At 36.3% G+C, this 16,563-nt stretch overlaps 2 protein-coding genes across 5 annotated transcripts in view; one reads left to right on the top strand and one right to left on the bottom strand.

The window, feature by feature from the left end:
• Window positions 1–6,616, bottom strand: part of LOC132171801 (phosphomannomutase) — a 6,923-nt gene extending 307 nt beyond the window's left edge. The window contains exons 1-12 of one of the 4 annotated variants that reach the window (XM_059583203.2): window positions 6,344–6,616; window positions 6,178–6,224; window positions 3,165–3,251; window positions 2,928–2,972; window positions 2,760–2,826; window positions 2,342–2,418; window positions 1,827–1,862; window positions 1,416–1,471; window positions 1,237–1,336; window positions 1,013–1,108; window positions 804–893; window positions 301–352 (exon numbers count right to left, since the gene is read on the bottom strand). In XM_059583203.2, coding sequence (XP_059439186.2) covers window positions 301–352; window positions 804–893; window positions 1,013–1,108; window positions 1,237–1,336; window positions 1,416–1,471; window positions 1,827–1,862; window positions 2,342–2,418; window positions 2,760–2,826; window positions 2,928–2,972; window positions 3,165–3,251; window positions 6,178–6,180 — 709 coding nt within the window. In that variant the 5' untranslated portion in view covers window positions 6,181–6,224; window positions 6,344–6,616. Of the gene's footprint in view, window positions 1–300; window positions 353–803; window positions 894–1,012; window positions 1,109–1,236; window positions 1,337–1,415; window positions 1,472–1,826; window positions 1,863–2,341; window positions 2,419–2,759; window positions 2,827–2,927; window positions 2,973–3,164; window positions 3,252–3,786; window positions 3,959–6,177; window positions 6,225–6,343 lie in introns of those variants that run through there. The other 3 variants (XM_059583201.2, XM_059583204.2, XM_059583205.2) reach the window with 3 other exon arrangements.
• Window positions 6,617–15,726: 9,110 nt separating this feature from the next.
• LOC132169534 (uncharacterized) lies at window positions 15,727–16,496 on the top strand. The gene is made up of 2 exons (XM_059580558.2): window positions 15,727–16,016; window positions 16,092–16,496. Exons 1-2 carry the CDS (start codon window positions 15,753–15,755, stop codon window positions 16,494–16,496), a joined length of 669 nt encoding a protein of 222 aa, XP_059436541.2. The 5' UTR covers window positions 15,727–15,752.
• Window positions 16,497–16,563: the final 67 nt, after the last annotated feature.

Raw genomic sequence — 16,563 nt, 5'->3', positions numbered from 1 at the left:
TCTCAGCAATCATGAATCAACCCGTTCTAATTCACCGCATTTGGAGTAAATCCATATTTGTGTGCCAGGCACTTGAAACAAATTTTTGACATTTTCTATGTAAGATAAATCTTAAGACTTTTGGAAATAATGTCATCTTACATCCTCTATTGTCAATCTTGGTGTCACCACCACTTACTCCTGTAATTAGTCCACATATGATGGGATTGTGCATTTAGATGCTACTAAAAGGCAAAAATGAACGATTTTTCACTTCCAAAGGAGCCTGTTTATGAGTTGAAATCTAGACGTAGATCTCACCTGCGTGACCGACAGTTCGTTCTGATTCATAAATTTCATGGTCATTCCCACCCTGCTCAAACAAAAAACCAAAACTCTTCCATTAGTATGAACAAAGGAAGAATAAAGTGAAGCACGGTAAATAATATAGCTATGAAAACACTACCGGTCGATTTCGAGGCTAAAATTGTAGGTGGCCAAGTACATGCAGCAAAATATATATATCTAAATGCCAAAAAGAGTTGATCGACCAAAATTTAAGGGCTAAAGTATGAAAATACCACCAAGTTTCATAATAAGATTATCAACATTTTGAATTACAGGATTTCTGTATATGTAAAAATAATAAATAAAATGCGTGAACTCCTATGTCATGCAGGATGTATATCTACATCTCTCTTATGAGAGACTAAGGAGTAATTTGTCCAATATAACAGGATCGAACCATAACTCCATATTGAAAAGCAACAAAATCACTTATCAGAATAACCAAAAGAGATAAATGATGAGACTAAAGGGCTAACCTTGTAAGTTTTGTCACCAAAGAAATGGATCTCATGAAAATCATCCAGGTATCTCAAGCAGTATGTCTTGTCCCAACCTTGAGGGAAAACCTGTTACAAGAATTATGCACCTAAATTAGATTCAATGGCACTTGCCTTCTGATTTACTGCCAAATCAAGACTCATCACAACATAATGAAGATAAAGTATAATCTTTAAGTACAACTCACATCAAAACTTATTTGCCCTCCTATTGAAAATGTCAGGTTAAGGTGAGCAAACTTCTCACGAAGCACAGAAACCATTTTCGGGCGAATGTTGAGAACCTGAAACATCATTTTCATGTGTTTTTCCACATTGCATACCCAAAAGCATGAAAGTTATTCTATGATAACAGAATAATTTAGAATTTGATATTTTGGGCGGGAAACAAAAAGAACCAAAGATTCTTTACCTTGTCATACTTTTCAAATTCATCCCTTTCTTCTTGGCTGCAGTTTCTCCCAATTGGTGATACATTGATCATGCCACTTCGGAACTCTATAAATGTTCCCCTAAAAACATATATAAAAAGGAAATCTTACCAAGCTTAAAATACACACACGAACATATTTAGGCTTTCATAACACTAACCTTTTTATAGGGATATCCAAGTCAGCAATATAATGGAGTGTAAAATTGATAAATTCCTGCACATTTTCAATCCATCGGGACAAGGAATTGATAAATATGGTATGCTAGAAAATGTTTTGTACAGAGTTTTAGTCTACCATACAACTCTATAACCTACACCCATAGCCATTCTCACTATCCATTATTACTATAGGCTTGCAGAACAACAACTAATAAGATGCTTCTAGTCATTGTTGATGAGTTCTTTGCATGCAAGCAAGCATGTATGGGAGAAATTAACTGTTCTAGTCCCTGAAAATGTAAGGACAAGTGCAAGAGACCCATCCTAGGTATCCTAAGAGTATAAAACATTGGGCATTTTCCAAATAAGAAACTGAACAGTTCGTTTATTTAACACAGGAAGGTCATTACCTTGAGTTTCTCTTCTCCAAGAAATGTCTTTAAGCTCTGGACAAATGAAGAAACAAAACCCATCAAGGTAATATATATCAAACTAAGAAACAAGGATGCAAAAGATAATAAAGTTTTGTTACAACTCCCAAGGAAACAATTTATAGTTGGCAAGCACCTTAAAGGCCAAAACCAACCCAAAGGCATTTTCAAACTTAGGTAATGTGTAATAACAAAATGACCAGGAGGTGATACATAATTGTCCAGAATAACAAACACTTCCATGGGGGATGTACACAGTGGGTCAGCAAAGGACTCTTTTTCTCTGAGCAAATTACAAGTCAAAGGGAAGGGTTAAAGGTCAGCAAAGGACTAGTATACAAGCATCAATTGCTTTTTCAAGTTTAGCATACCAAGTTAAATAAAACAATCTTGACACTTCTAGCTCAAGTCTCTTGTGGATATCTAAATTTATAAACATCAGTTACAAATGTTACTGCATTCTTTGTATTCTGGGTTTATGCTGTAAACAGTACCTGGGTGTCAATAAGCTTCCCATCTTTATGAGCCACAAGACCATTCTCAGAAAATACATAATCGTAGTCATCAACAACTGCAAAGAGAAAAGAGACACTTAATAGTATAGTCATGTACATATGAAAAATTGTGAAGTAGACAACTGCGTTTGGCCCTGATTTTGAGAACTATTGAAAACCAATCAGATAATGCTTATAAAGGTTAGACTTGAAACTCATTTATAATCCATAGAAAAGATAATGTTTGATTGTCAAGGTTCATGACAAATATTCACATGAAAAATACATTTGAAAGCTAAGAACCAAAGTATATTTTTAGATCATGTTGAAACAAATGGAATAATCAAACAGATTTTGGGTTCCTAGCTCATTTCACTTTCTCTTATGAGCCAATGACTAAGAGCTAGATAGAGCAAACCTGTCTTCCCAAGCTGCTCTGATATTTTAATAAGGTCAGATCCTCCCACGACTCCGACTGTCACAACCTGCAGCCAGAAATATCTCTCATCAAATGCCTTCTGAATGTTGGTAAAAGAGAATACAAGAAAGAGTCCCATAAAATCCCTTCTTATAGCTAAGCAATTACCTTCCGAAGCTCCCGCATGAATTCTAACAGCTTTGGAGTGGCCACCTAGCATTTGAGTGGAAAAAGTTGCATCAAAGACAATTTCAAGTGGATACATGGAAATGTTACTTTCATGCAATAAATCTAAGAAATAACAACTTGCTTACATATATCCTATGCTGCTGTGACCATAATAATATAAACAATACAATAGAACAAAATTAACAAACAAAATGAATCAGAGAAGAAAATCGGTACCTTTCTTGGAGCAGTAAGGGTCCCATCCACATCAAATAAAGCAATTAAACCAGGTTTCCTGATGGCCATTTCGCTCAAGATATTTTTCTGCAACACCAAATCCACAATATCACAATGCTTCCAACAAAAACCTAACAAACTAGCTCCTCTAAAACTTTCTGAGAAATTAAATCTCCATTTACAATATCCCAAAAGGTCTCGAAGTACATTACAATCTATCTACAACCCATTTGAGCTACAATCCCAAAGGTCTATCTTTCCATCATTGTAGATGGTAATTTTATTCTGAACCATCGAAGAAAACAAATCAAATGCGCAGCCGAGTTTGGCAGCAAGCACCTAAAGCTCGGACTGGAATTCGAAGTGGAATTCCAAATCTGGTTTGGTTTCTGAACTCAGGTCCTACTCATTAAACCCAGAATAACAATTCCACAGCAAAACCCAGACTTCCAAATCCCACAGAATTGGAATTCCAAACCGAAGAAAACAAAAAAGAGAGAGAAAAAGAAAACATTTGCATTCAGTTCAAAATAAATGGCAGATTCAAGATCCAAGCTAAGAATTCGTGGTTACACAATCAAATAATCAAGTGAATAAACAAAATGGAAAATAGTTAACTTGCCTGCTTCAATAAATGAAACTTTAAGCTCAGAATTTGAAGCAGATCTTTAAGGGCGGAAGTGGGGAGTCCCGGGGGTTTATATAAATTGTTGAAGGGGTAGCTTGAGAAGTGAGGGTCTTTAGATCTAGTGACTAGGAGCGATGACAAGCTGCGAAACTACATGCTATCTGGGTGCTGTACAAGGATATATTAGAGTTGTCACGTGTAATGGTCAAAGGTCAAGAAATTCCAGATGTCAAATCGTTTATTACGAAGAGATTTCTCTCTCTTTTTCAAGGGCAAAGTGAGCTAGACATGGCATGAGGGAGGCATGAGGGAAGGATATGTTTTCAACATAGGTCCAAGATTCTTTCTTTAAATAAATGTAAGGTTATAGATTCGGTGTCTTCTCTGTGATCTTTTGGGTCTAGGTTTTTTGTGAGTTAGTTTTAGATCTAGCTTGTAGATGTAGATTTAGATTTAGTCTCTAAACTTAGATTTGATCGTTTTCATCCGGCAAGGCTGGTCTTCTTAAGGATGTCTACGATATCCTTTTTTAATTCCTTTTGTCTTGGCCTTTCCGAATTTTTAGTTTTTTTATTTTGACCTTTTGTTTTTCTTTGTATATGGGCTACTCATGTTCTAGATCTAGTCTGTTCAGAACAGATCTGGTACATGGGTTAGCAGAAGTTTGAAGTTCTAGATAGCACCTGATTATAAGAATTTTCTTAATAATATCTATGACTTTGTCACCTTATAGCATTTGGCTATGATAAATTCTGATTGCTACCTATAACTTCGTAATCTTATAGCATTTGGCTATGATTTTTCAGAGTTTTATGCTCTGTGTTGTAAGAATTTTCTGCTCTTAATTTGTTATCAATGAAATCTGCAGATAAAATACAACTATATAATTAAAAGGGGAAACTTCACTAAGCCCTCCTGAACTTTCGGCCGATTTTGCAGACCCCTCCTGAACTTCCAAATCTTTCATTTTGGATCCCTAAACTTTCATTTTCTCTCACTTTGGATCCCTCAGTTAGTTTTCAACGTTAAAGTCAAACTGTCTGACTTTTTATGCCCATTATACCCCTACCCAGCCCACTTGAAATTTCGAAAATGCCCAAAACTACAGCACCTACCCCAGCCCAAAACGACACCATTTTGATATTAATTTTTTAAAAAAAAAAAAAAAAAAGAGGAAAAATGGGAGAGAAAAATTGTGGTGGCCTTGGCCAAAATGGGGTGGCCGGACCACCCCATTTTTGGCCAAGGGGGTGGCTCCGGCCCAGGGGGTGGCTGGAGGGCCGATCTGGGGGTGGTCGAACCACCCCCATGGCCAAGGGGGTGGTCCGGCCACCCCCTTGTTAAAAAAAAAAAGGATCGGTGCATTTGAGGGTGGCCGGACCACCCCCAAGGGGCTGGGGGTGGTTTCGGCCACCCCATTCGAGCCGTATGGGGTGGCCGAAACCACCCCCAACCCCTTGGGGCTGGTCCGGCCACCCCTAAATGCACCGATACCCTGTTTTTTTTTTTTTTGCCAAGGGGGTGGTCCGACCACCCCCAGATTGGCCAGGGGGTGGCTCCTAATCTAAGTGGTCTTGTAATTTGAATATTTTTGTTATTAACTATTAAGAATATTGGTTGTTAGAATTTAAACATTTAACTGGAGAATTTGACACAATTCTAAGCTCAATTCATCATTGTATTTAAGTACCAATGATTAGAAAAAGAAGAAAAAATAGAAAAAAGTACCCGTTCATTACACGGTGCAAAAAAAAAAAAAAAAATTCTAAGCTCAATTCATCATTGTATTTAAGTACTAATGATTAGAAAAAGAAGAAAAAATAGAAAAAAGTACCCGTTCATTACACGATGCAAAAAAATAAAAACTTAAGAAAAAAATTTTTTAGTTTAGCGGCCCCTTCAATATGAAAAGGCTGGCTCCGCCACTGAGTAACAAAAGAGATCCAGACCCAAGTAGGGGTATAAATGAGCCAAGCCTGAGAAGCTTCTCTTATTTGGGCTCGGCTCGTTTAAATTTTACTCTAACTCGAGCGGAGCTCGAGGATGAGCCAACAAATCAAGCTCGAGCTTGAAATCATAATAAGTCGAGCAAAGCCAATTATTTAAACAAATACCAATTCGAACTTAATTAGAGTTGCTCCTCGAGCCGAGCCCGAGCTCACTCATGAGGGCTTTCCCTTACTTAACACCCCTAAACCCAAGGCAACAGATTCTCGAGCTTGAAACAAACAAAACCCAAATCATACGAAACAGAAAAATACAAAAACATTCAACTAAACATCCTAAACAGACTGTACAAAACCTAATGCCGCGTTTGGATTCCGAGAAAACGGAAGAAAATATAATTAAATATAAACACCAAGAGAAACAAAGAAAGCGAGGTACCATTTTCGCTTTTTTCGTGCAGAAGAGTTTTGGATCTGAAGACCAGACTGCTCCCAAAGGTCACATTATATTGTATGAAATCAATTCAACCCAATAATATATATATAGAAAGAAGAGAGAGAGAGTATATATATATACATACAGTTTGAAAGAAAAGAGAGAGTACCAGAGATGCTCAAGAGAGGGAGAGAGCTACCGGGGAGAGAGGTGCGCCAGATCGGAGGAGTGGCGGCCGGATCAGAGAGAGGGAGCCGCCGGAGGTGAAAGGGAGAGCTGCCGGAGAGAGAGGGAGCTGCTGGGGAGAGGGAGCCGCCAGAGGTGAGAAAGAGAGCTTCCGTAGGGAGAGGGACCCCCGCCGGTGGTGAGTGAGGACGTGCTACAGTACATGTCCCACGGATTGGGGTCGTTTTACTTTTGAGGTTGCAACAATGCACGTCCCCTATTTTTTAGAGGGATCATTTTGTTATTAAAATGACCCTGATTGGAACGTTTTGTTAAAAAATCTCATTAAGAAAGTGGAATATTATGGGTATTAATTATTTTACTAACATAAGCTTATTAAATTGATGTGTAACTCATTTATTGATACTCGTTACATTTCTCTTAATTAATTGTTTTATTTTTCTCTAATGAATGAGCTATACATTAGTTTAGTAAACCTCTACTAATAAAATAATTAGTACCCTTAGTATTTCTCATTAAAAAACGTCCCTAAAATATGATTTTGTTTTTTCTATAGTGAACATCTCTGAATTAAGGCTTTTTTTGGAGTTTAAACAAACGTTACTATTTGATCAAAAATTCTTAGTCACATATGAAGGAAATAATTTTGGAGTAATTGACTCCACGTACATAACCAACCATTCAAACATGATATATAATGTGTATTTATTAAGACAAAGAAGGCAAATTACAACAACCATGTGCCCGCTGTGTTCGCTTCTCTCTTCACATGGCAGATTGTCCAGCTTCTGAGTTCTGAGTGATCCCGCCGCCACCTGCCCATAAATCCTCCAGCTAGTCCCTGTTCTTGTACCGCCTGAACTACCTCCACCTACTCATATATTGTTGTTCGATAGGCAGATGGTGTGGGTTGGGCTCTTAAATGGGCCAGGCCGCTACTTCTTGTTAAGTTGGCGACCTAAAAGGCCTAAAAAGAAAATCAAATGAGAATCCCTTTGTTATTTATTTTATAACTTGAGGTCCAAGTTTTGATTCATAATAAATTCGAGACATCCATAAGTTTTTGTGTTAAATACATAATATGATTGTAAAAAAATAATTATGCTCATTAAAAAAGAAAATTTTCAAAAAATAAATAAATAAATAAAAGCTTAAGAGTCTGTTTGAAATTGCGTTTGAGAAATAGAGTTTTTAAGTTAAAAATAGCTTTTGGGCAAAAGCTTCATTTTTAAGTTTTTCCTAAAAGTGTTTTTTGATCATTTTTAGGCTTTTTGGTCTCTTCAAAACGCTTTTAATTTTTTTTTACCAAACAAGTATTTTTTTCTTCAAACGGATTTTTTAAGTGTTAAAAGTACTTTTAGACCCTTCAAATGCAATCTGAAACAGGCCCTAAGAGTCACCTAATTTAAACATATCGATGGTTGTGGATGACTAGATTTTCTCGTAGGAACTCTCTGACTGAGGCGACTATATATGAGCCCCTCTAAATAGAGAGGGGGGCTTGCAGTCAACCCCTAAGAGCAAGGTTCTTCACAATCACCCAGATGAGAGGGGGTGACCACGTCTATTATGGGCTAGCTGCACCCTTTTATTTCTATAAGCTTAAGTTTTTGAAATAAGTGGTGATTTAACTCAAATGAACGAAGTTTTTTTCCAATTATCCAATTCAATTTAGAAAAAGACTTTGCGGCCAAATAATATGCTTGTGAATGATACATTTAGATCCCCCAACAATTACTTATGTCCATGAACTTTCTCTAATAGCAAAATGTGGGAGTACTAAATAAAAAGAATAATTTTTATAGGGTCTTTGTACAAACCAAGGCCTTTGTGCCCTCCAATAAGAAGGCGACACATCAGCGTGAAACACTATAACAAAAATATGGTGTTCCACCTAATCTTTTTTCTAGAATACCTAAAACAAAACACCTTCTAAAATAAACTTTTTATATTTTTTTCCAAAACCACCCAAACCACTAACCTGCCGCCAGAGACACCGCCGGAAACAACGCAGGATACTAAAATCTTAAACATAAATATAACCTTCTTCAAGAAAAACTAGTGCCTTTACAACGTTAAAAAATAAAAATTAAAAAAAAAAAAGAAAGAAAGAAAAAAAAAAACGTATATTAGCCATAGAAATAAAGAGAAATTTCTAATCTGATAAGGAGGGAGAAAGAGGGAGCACCAGCAGCAGAGAAATTTTTTCTCTGCTGCCGGTGTGTGTGTGAGAGAGAGAGGGAGAGGGAGAGGGAGCACCGGCAATAGAGAAAAAAAAAATTTCTCTATTGCCGCCGGTGAGAGAGAGGGGCACCAGAGAGAGGGAGGAGGAACACCGTTCTTACCCGGTGTTTTTTGTACCGAACGGCATCATTTCCGGCTTTCTCTGTACCAGCCAGCATCGTATCCGGCATTGTCTCTAGCGGCAAGTTAGTGGCTGAAGTGGTTTTAGAGAAAAATATGAAAATTTTATTTTAAAAGGTGTTTTGTTTTAGGTATTCTAAAAAAAAAATTATATGAAATACTATATTTTTGTTATAGTATTTCACGTTGATGTGTCGCCTTTTTATTGGAGAGCACAAAAACCTTGATTTATGTCAAAAACCCAATAAAAATTATTCTCAAACTAGAATACGAGGCATGCAGAAAACGTATCGTGATTTTAAGTGATATGACGTGGAACTCGATAAAAAAACTGGACAAAACCTTGACAAAAATACGAAGTTGATTTTTTGTTTAACGATACATACCATTTATAACACTTTTTAAATTATGCCATTATTCTCTTCTATGATTACAAATTTACAACACACAGTTTCTGTCACGCTCAGTCGCTCTCTTCTCTCTGCCCTCTGTCTCTTATTTTTTTATTTTTTATTTTTATTATTATTTTTTTTTCTCTTATTCTTAACTCCCCTGCTTTCTACATTTGTCAATTTTTTTTTTGTTTTTTTCTTTTGTTTTTCTAAGCCAATATTTTTTTTTTTACCAGCCCCATTAAATGAGCATTTACTTTTACCTGCTACAAAAAAATGTGCCAGGGGCATGTCACTTTGTATCTCTTTTTTACGATCCGGGAAAATTATTATTTCTTTCGTCAATTATCAACTTTTCATTACGATTTCATCAAATTATTTTTTTTTGTTATCAAAAACTTTTTTTGTCAGTTAAGGCTGTTAAGTCGGACGGTCAACCGTATTGTTCATGATACTGTTTACAGCATAGGTATTGTTCACGACACTGTTCACAAGGTTGACCATCTGACTTAACGACCTTGACTGACGGATGGTAAATTTTGGTAACGAAATAATAATTTAATGGGATTGTAATGTAAAATTAGTAGTTAATGGAGGAAAATGATGATCGTGTTATAATTTATGGGGGAATGAATAATTTCCCCTTACTTTTTCTTTTTTTATGTATCATTTTAAAGCAATAATGATTGCTAGCTTTAATACCAGCCCCCTGTATCTTATCTCATAAATTATTTTAAGCCGAAGAAATCCCAATTGACAATATCATTTCTTTCTTGGTTTTGTAGAGGACAATATCTTTTTATTTTAAAGTAAAAATTTCTAAACTTTATTATCACTTTAAAGTGATAATAAAGTTATTGCCCATTTAGCAATCTAGTAAAAATGGTGGCGTAATGCACATTTTAAAAAATGAAAATAATATGATTAGGTTGAGACAAATATTTTTTGTTACGGTCCAAATGTTAGAAATTGGATGGACAACGCCCTTCGGGTGTGGGTTCATTAGAGGAGGAGTCAAATCTGGAATTTAGACCAACTAGGTGATGGCTACCAAGGCACTATAAGCCTACAAAAGACTCGAACCTAAAATCTCACAAGATAAGAAAATCCATATGAACACAATCAATAGTCATCATGTTTAGTTGCAATAATAATCATAACTTCAATCATAACAATAATTGTAATTTCATTAGTAATGATATATATAGATTTCATGGTAATGATAATAACTATTTTCTGTTGTGACAATAGTTGTAGATTCAACAATAACAATATCAATGAGTTTAATAGTGATAACAATGTTGCGTTCAACAACAATAGTAGTTATTGTCCAATGGAAACAATAATTACGTGTTCAACAGTAATTATATGTTCAGTAGTAATTTCCTAGGGGTGGCTCGCAAATTACCTCCAACTCAAGCCAGCCCCATGGGATTTGGGGGTGGTTGACTGTCATCTCATAGGTGGCCGTGGTAGTTTTCTGTTGGCCATCGCTTCAATTTTTTGTTTCTTCTTTATTTTTTTATTTTTTTTAGAGATTTGATTTTTTTAATTAAATTATTATTTTAATAATGTGGTAAAAATGCTGACATGGCACTAACGAACGTCACAATTTCAAACGAAAAACCAATCGAATGATCTATTTCACATTTCTGAAGAACTTATGTAGTTAAATTTTAAAAAAAAAAAAAAAAAAAAAAAAATTGAGCTGTGATGTGTTTTGACGCATTCACTCAAGGATTTATACCAAAAATTCCCAAGAAATTAATTTATCAACTCTAGACAGCTTTTGTCCCAAAAACTGTTTCATTCAGGAGAATTTTATCCTAGTACATGGGATTTTTCATTCCTTAAGAAAGGAAAAGAAGGAAAAAGGCATATAATAAAATAGAATGGGATTTTATCCTCAAAAGTACTAGAATGTTTTGGGTGTAACCCTACCTAGATCAAGTGAGTTGCATGCAGGATGTTCTCGTTCAAATTGTAGTTTCAAAGTATTTAAAACGTGGTGTCCTATATATGTGGCACGTTCGAACTGTGTTGAAACATGTTTTTTCACTCTAGCGAGTTGCCTTGTCTGAACGCGACACCTGATTCAAAACTCTGTTTTTCTTACATTCCAAACACATCTCACCTAGGCATTCCTTTTATTGCCTTAATATTGCTCTCAAAATTGTTAACATGTTTTAATTTATTTACAACTTCCAGTTTGATCTAGGCTCAAAGAGATTCTATTCTTGATGTTTGCTCCTACGTGCATCAGAACAGGAAATAGTTGAGCATCTTTTTCTCTCATGCCCTTTGGCTCTCCTTATTTGGAGGAAACCCCCTTGGCCCTTGAATATTTCAGTTTTCTCAAATAGATCAATACAAGTATACAAGATTGGATTAGAATCATGATTAATTTTAGTCTCCAAGAGATAGGGTGCAATGATTATTTTAGGGTTATTTTTGTCTTTTTGTTGGCATTGGGACATTGTCAATTTTTTGATAATTTGAGAGAGACATTTTCTTAATTGAAAGTTTGAAAGCAACATTGTCATTTTGGTAGTTGTTTGAAAGTGGTATGTGGACTTTGCTTAAAAATTTAGGATAGTTGGATCTACGTTTTCTGCCATATTCGATTGTATCTCCTCATAAGCATATCGAGATCGGGTGCGATTAATTGAGTTATGTAATCAAGTTATGACTGTCTAATAAGCAATACGGACAACTAATTGCATCGTATTCAAATCCACCATTAGCCTCCCTCATAAGCGTATCGAGATTGGGTGCGATTAATTGAGTTATGTAATCAAGTTGTGACTGTATAATAAGCACTACGGACAACTAATTGCATCGTGTTGAAATCCACCACTAGCCTCCCTCCAAAATCCTGTAAAAGCCTTCCATGGTGTGTGTTCCATGGCGGAGCCATGTTATTCTTTGGGGGTGCCCAAAGATTTTTTTTTAAAAAAAAAAAAAAAAAATTGCTTTGCAGACGTTCCATAGCCTCCATCCACCATTCCATAATTTCCATAGCCTCCATCTCTTATTCTCTCCCTCTCGGAGCGCCTCTCCATAACTTTGGTTGCTTTTGGGTCTGGCGGGGTTCTTAGAAAAAATCAAAATCAAGGTGAGTCACAGCCCTAATTTCCTAAACTTTTGTAATCCTCTGTTTTTTCTCTGTTTACTTGATATTTCTTGTTGATTTTCATTAATAAATTTGTGCAGTAGTCTGTCTGTATATATCATTATATTTCATGTTTATGCTAAAAGTCTCAAAATGTTTACAGTTCTACAATGTATTCACTTCAACTGAGAAGCTGTGTTGAAATTAATTTGAAGACAGAGAAGAAGAAGGAAGAGTTTACACAGCCACAGATATGGATTTTTGATTTCCATCTGGGCTAGTTACTGCTGTTAGCATTGGCTGCTAGTTAAAATTCATATTGATATTGATTGAATGGATTGACTTATTTTAAAAAATTATTGTCATCAATAGATTGATCTGAAAATATTTTTTCTTTTCTTAATTAGCTTGGTCTATCTCAAATATGTACCATGCGAGATAACATGTGGGACAAACCAAAAATTCTCATCCTTTTATCTTTCATGATGTTGTACATGGAATTAAAAATACAGAATCTCAAACAAGCAGAAAATTATAGAATAGAAAAATAGATCAATTACACATAATACTAAGATTTAAGTGGTTCGACTTAACAAGCCTACATCTACTGGCAGAGACGACATGGAAAAAATTCACTATCAAAAGATGGAGTACAAAAGATAACGGAGAGAAAATCACTCAAAACCCAAAGTTCCAATACACTCAAATTCCACTCTCACATAAAAGAGAAAAATACAAAAGAGAGAAAAAATTAACAAAAAAAAACTCTCTTCTTCTCTAAGTGCCACAAACAACAAAATAAGAAAAACCTAATGAAATATGTGGTTTCTAATTTTTCTCCCAAGTCACTATGTTGCAATGCATCTCTTTTATAGTTTGCAAAGTTGGTTTACTTCTCGTAAAAAGAGAAAGTATTGTAAATCCAAAACCAACTCAAAGAAGGAAAAAAGAAAGAGTCGGCTACAACTTCAAAAGGCCAAAACAAACAAGACAAAACTTGATGGGCCCCACGTGAAGGACTTGAGATATTCAAGGCACCAAACAACACATGAAATCACAGTAGTAAGAAAAAAGTAGCATTACATTATCCTATACGAATGCGGTATTTATAGCAAGTGTGGAGATAACATTATCCTACAAAAACATAAAAAAATGAGAATATTTCAGTTGTGGCTTGCAGTTGTCTCTTCTACACAATTCAGATGTTTAGATACATTATTATTAGCCTTGCAGTTGCTTTTCTGTCCATTAGGGTGCATAACAGTTTCGTTAATAAATTCACTATTAATTTGAATGATTGAAAAAACTTTAATATTTGTATAACAGTTTATTTTGTTGTTTAATGTTTATAAACTTTGCTTGTTTCTTATGGAGTCGTGATTTAACTTGAATATTTAACTTGTTTAATATGTATAAACTTTTATAGATACTTTTTTGTAATGCATATATTATGTGAATTACCAAATTTTTAGGATATTTTATTGGATGCAAAAAAAAAAATTAGGATGCATATATTTTATAGGACGCCAAAAAAAATTTGGTGGCACCACCAATATGAATTGTCTGGCTTTGCCACTGGGACTGTTTACCATCCGACTTGGATTAGCAAACAAAAAAAAAAGAGCTTAAAAAAATAGAATTCTCAAAAGAAAAAGGGAATGATTCTTTAAATATTTTAAAAGAAATTATTTTTTAATGAAAATAGACCAAAAAAGGTCGAAGTTTGAAGGTCATAAAGTTGAGACAAGAAAAATAATGCAAAGTCTAAATATCTTTATTCTCTACTACTTTACCCATGAGCAAAAAAAGGTGATTAATCTCCCTTCTTTCTCACGAGGATGTGTAAAGCAAGAGAGATACCTTTGTAAAGCAACATTTAAGGTATTAGACATCTATTTTTCTTACTTAATTGGGATTCATCCATAAAATATATTGGTGTAATCCTTGAAGAATGAAAATAAAGTGCGTTTTGTAATGCAATTCTGTATACCACAGGTACCATTTTAATTTAAATAGCAAGAAAAAAGCATTATTTGAAAGTACGTTTTTTAAAATATATGATTTAAAAACTAAAAGATTATTCAATTTCAAACAAAATGATGTGTTCTTAAAAACACGTGATTTTAAAGATTAAGGTTCCGTTTGTTACGGTGGAAAAAAATATTTTTCCTACTCTTCAATGATTAATTCGATCGAAAATAATGTTCTTACCAAACATATTTTTGATTTGATTAAAAAACTTCTTTAATTTTGAAAAATAGTTTCCGTTTTAAATTTTATAAACAATTTTTTGAATTTTCAAATTGTTAGGAACCATCCCCGAGGTTGCTAGAAATCGTGAACTTTTTTTTTTTTTTTTTTTTTTCGTACGAACCAAAAATATATCCTCAAAAAAATGATTCCTTTGACAAAAAATATATAAGCTATGTTTGCCAAGAGAAGGGTCCGGCACTGTAGCTGGAGCGGCACTGTTCCAACTACAGTGTCAACTGACACGTGGCAACAAAATTGACTTTTTAATTGTTAATTTTTTTTTTTAAAGCAAAATATTAAAAAAAAAAAAAAATGAGGAAGAAGATGGGGTGGTTCCAGCCACCCCTTGGCCAAAATGGGGTGGCCGGACCACCCCATTTTTGGCCAAAAAAAAAAAAAGAAAGGGAACGGGTGTATTTGGGGGTGGTCCGGCCACCCCCAAATGCACCCGTTCCCCTTTTTTTTTTTTTTTTTGGCCAAGGGGGTGGCCGGGCCACCCCCTTGGCCATGGGGGTGGTCGAACCACCCCCAGATCGGCCTGAGGAGCCACTCCCTTGGCCAAAAATGGGAGTGGTCCGGCCACCCCATTTTGGCCAAGGGGTGGCTGGAACCACCCCATCTTCTTCCTCATATATATATATATATATATATATATATATATATATTTTGCTTTAAAAAAATAATAATAATAACAATTAAAAAGTCAATTTTGTTGCCACGTGTCAGTTGGCACTGTAGCTAAAACAGTGCCGTTCCAACTACAGTGTCGGACCCTTCTCTTGGCAAACATAGCTATATATATATATATATATATATATATCGAACAAATTCAAAAGTCGGTCTTTTACCAAAAACTGAAACAGTTGAAAAGCAAAAAAGGCTCTATTTTCCATCACCATATCTGAGTGTCAGTAAGCCTAATCCACAGCAGTCAAAACTCACCTTCTGTCCTTTCGGCCGCCGCTCTCCCTCCCTCCCTCCCTCCTTTTCACGCGCCACCATTAGCACGTATTTCCCACGCTCTCCCAACCCCAAAACACGCTTTTGTCACTCCTCCACCTTCCCCATCTCATGCACAACGAAGACACCCGATTCTCTAAATATATATTTTTTTAATTTCTTAATTATTATTTTATATTTATTTCTTAACGCATCAGACCCACCACGTGGCACTCACCCACCTGTCCGATCAAAAACCAGAACTTCCCAGTACGCCTACCATTTCAGAACCAGACCTCACACAAACAGAGGGAGTAAAGAAGAAGAAGAAGATGAAGCCGGTGGGAAAGGCGGCGAAGGCGAGCGTTGGGATGCAGTGTACGAGGAGGACGGAGAGCGAGAAGGAGAAGACGAAGATGAGGGAGAGGCAGAGGAGGGCAATCACCACCAACATCTTCCACGGCCTCAGAAAGCACGGCGGATACCTCCTCTCTCCTCGCGCAGACATCAACGAGGTCCTCCGAGAGCTCGCCAAGGAGGCCGGATGGGTTGTTCTCCCCGACGGCACCACCTACCGCTCCTTCTCCTCACCCCATGTAAATTAACTTTTTTTTTTCTTCCATTTTCTCGCTAACCAAACAAAGTTTTATATCTTTTTTTTGTGTTTCCAGGGTTGGGGTTGCTGTCCGGTTTGTGGGTCGTCGTGGAGAGCGAGCAACAACAGCGCAACGCCGAGCAGCACGGTTGTGGTGGGTGACGGCGGCGGCGGCGGAGGAGGAGGACGAGAGTACTGCTCAACCACAGCGTCGCCATTAAGGGACTCTATGAACAACAACAACAGCAATGGGGGTGGTGGGTCTACTGTTATAAGCTCGCTTTACGTCCCTGTTGGTGGCGGAGCTTCCGCTGACGGTGATATTCCTATTGACCAGCTCTGCATGTACGGTGGGCTTTCTGGATGTGGTGGTGGTGGGCCAATGGGGTTGGGACACGTGTATCCTGAACAGTTGTACGTGCAGGAAGCGAGGGCGTCCAACCAGAACACGCCGGATGGGTCTCCTCTGCGTCGCGCTTAGAGATCAAGAGTTGGATATTACTAACTTTTTTCTTTTCTTTTTTGTGATCTGGATGAAAACTAGGTAG

The sequence above is a fragment of the Corylus avellana genome, chromosome 1 (genome assembly GCF_965113065.1).
Source record: "Corylus avellana chromosome 1, dhCorAvel1.hap1.2, whole genome shotgun sequence".
Taxonomy (NCBI): domain Eukaryota; kingdom Viridiplantae; phylum Streptophyta; class Magnoliopsida; order Fagales; family Betulaceae; genus Corylus; species Corylus avellana.
This window is presented reverse-complemented; position numbering and strand designations above follow the sequence as displayed.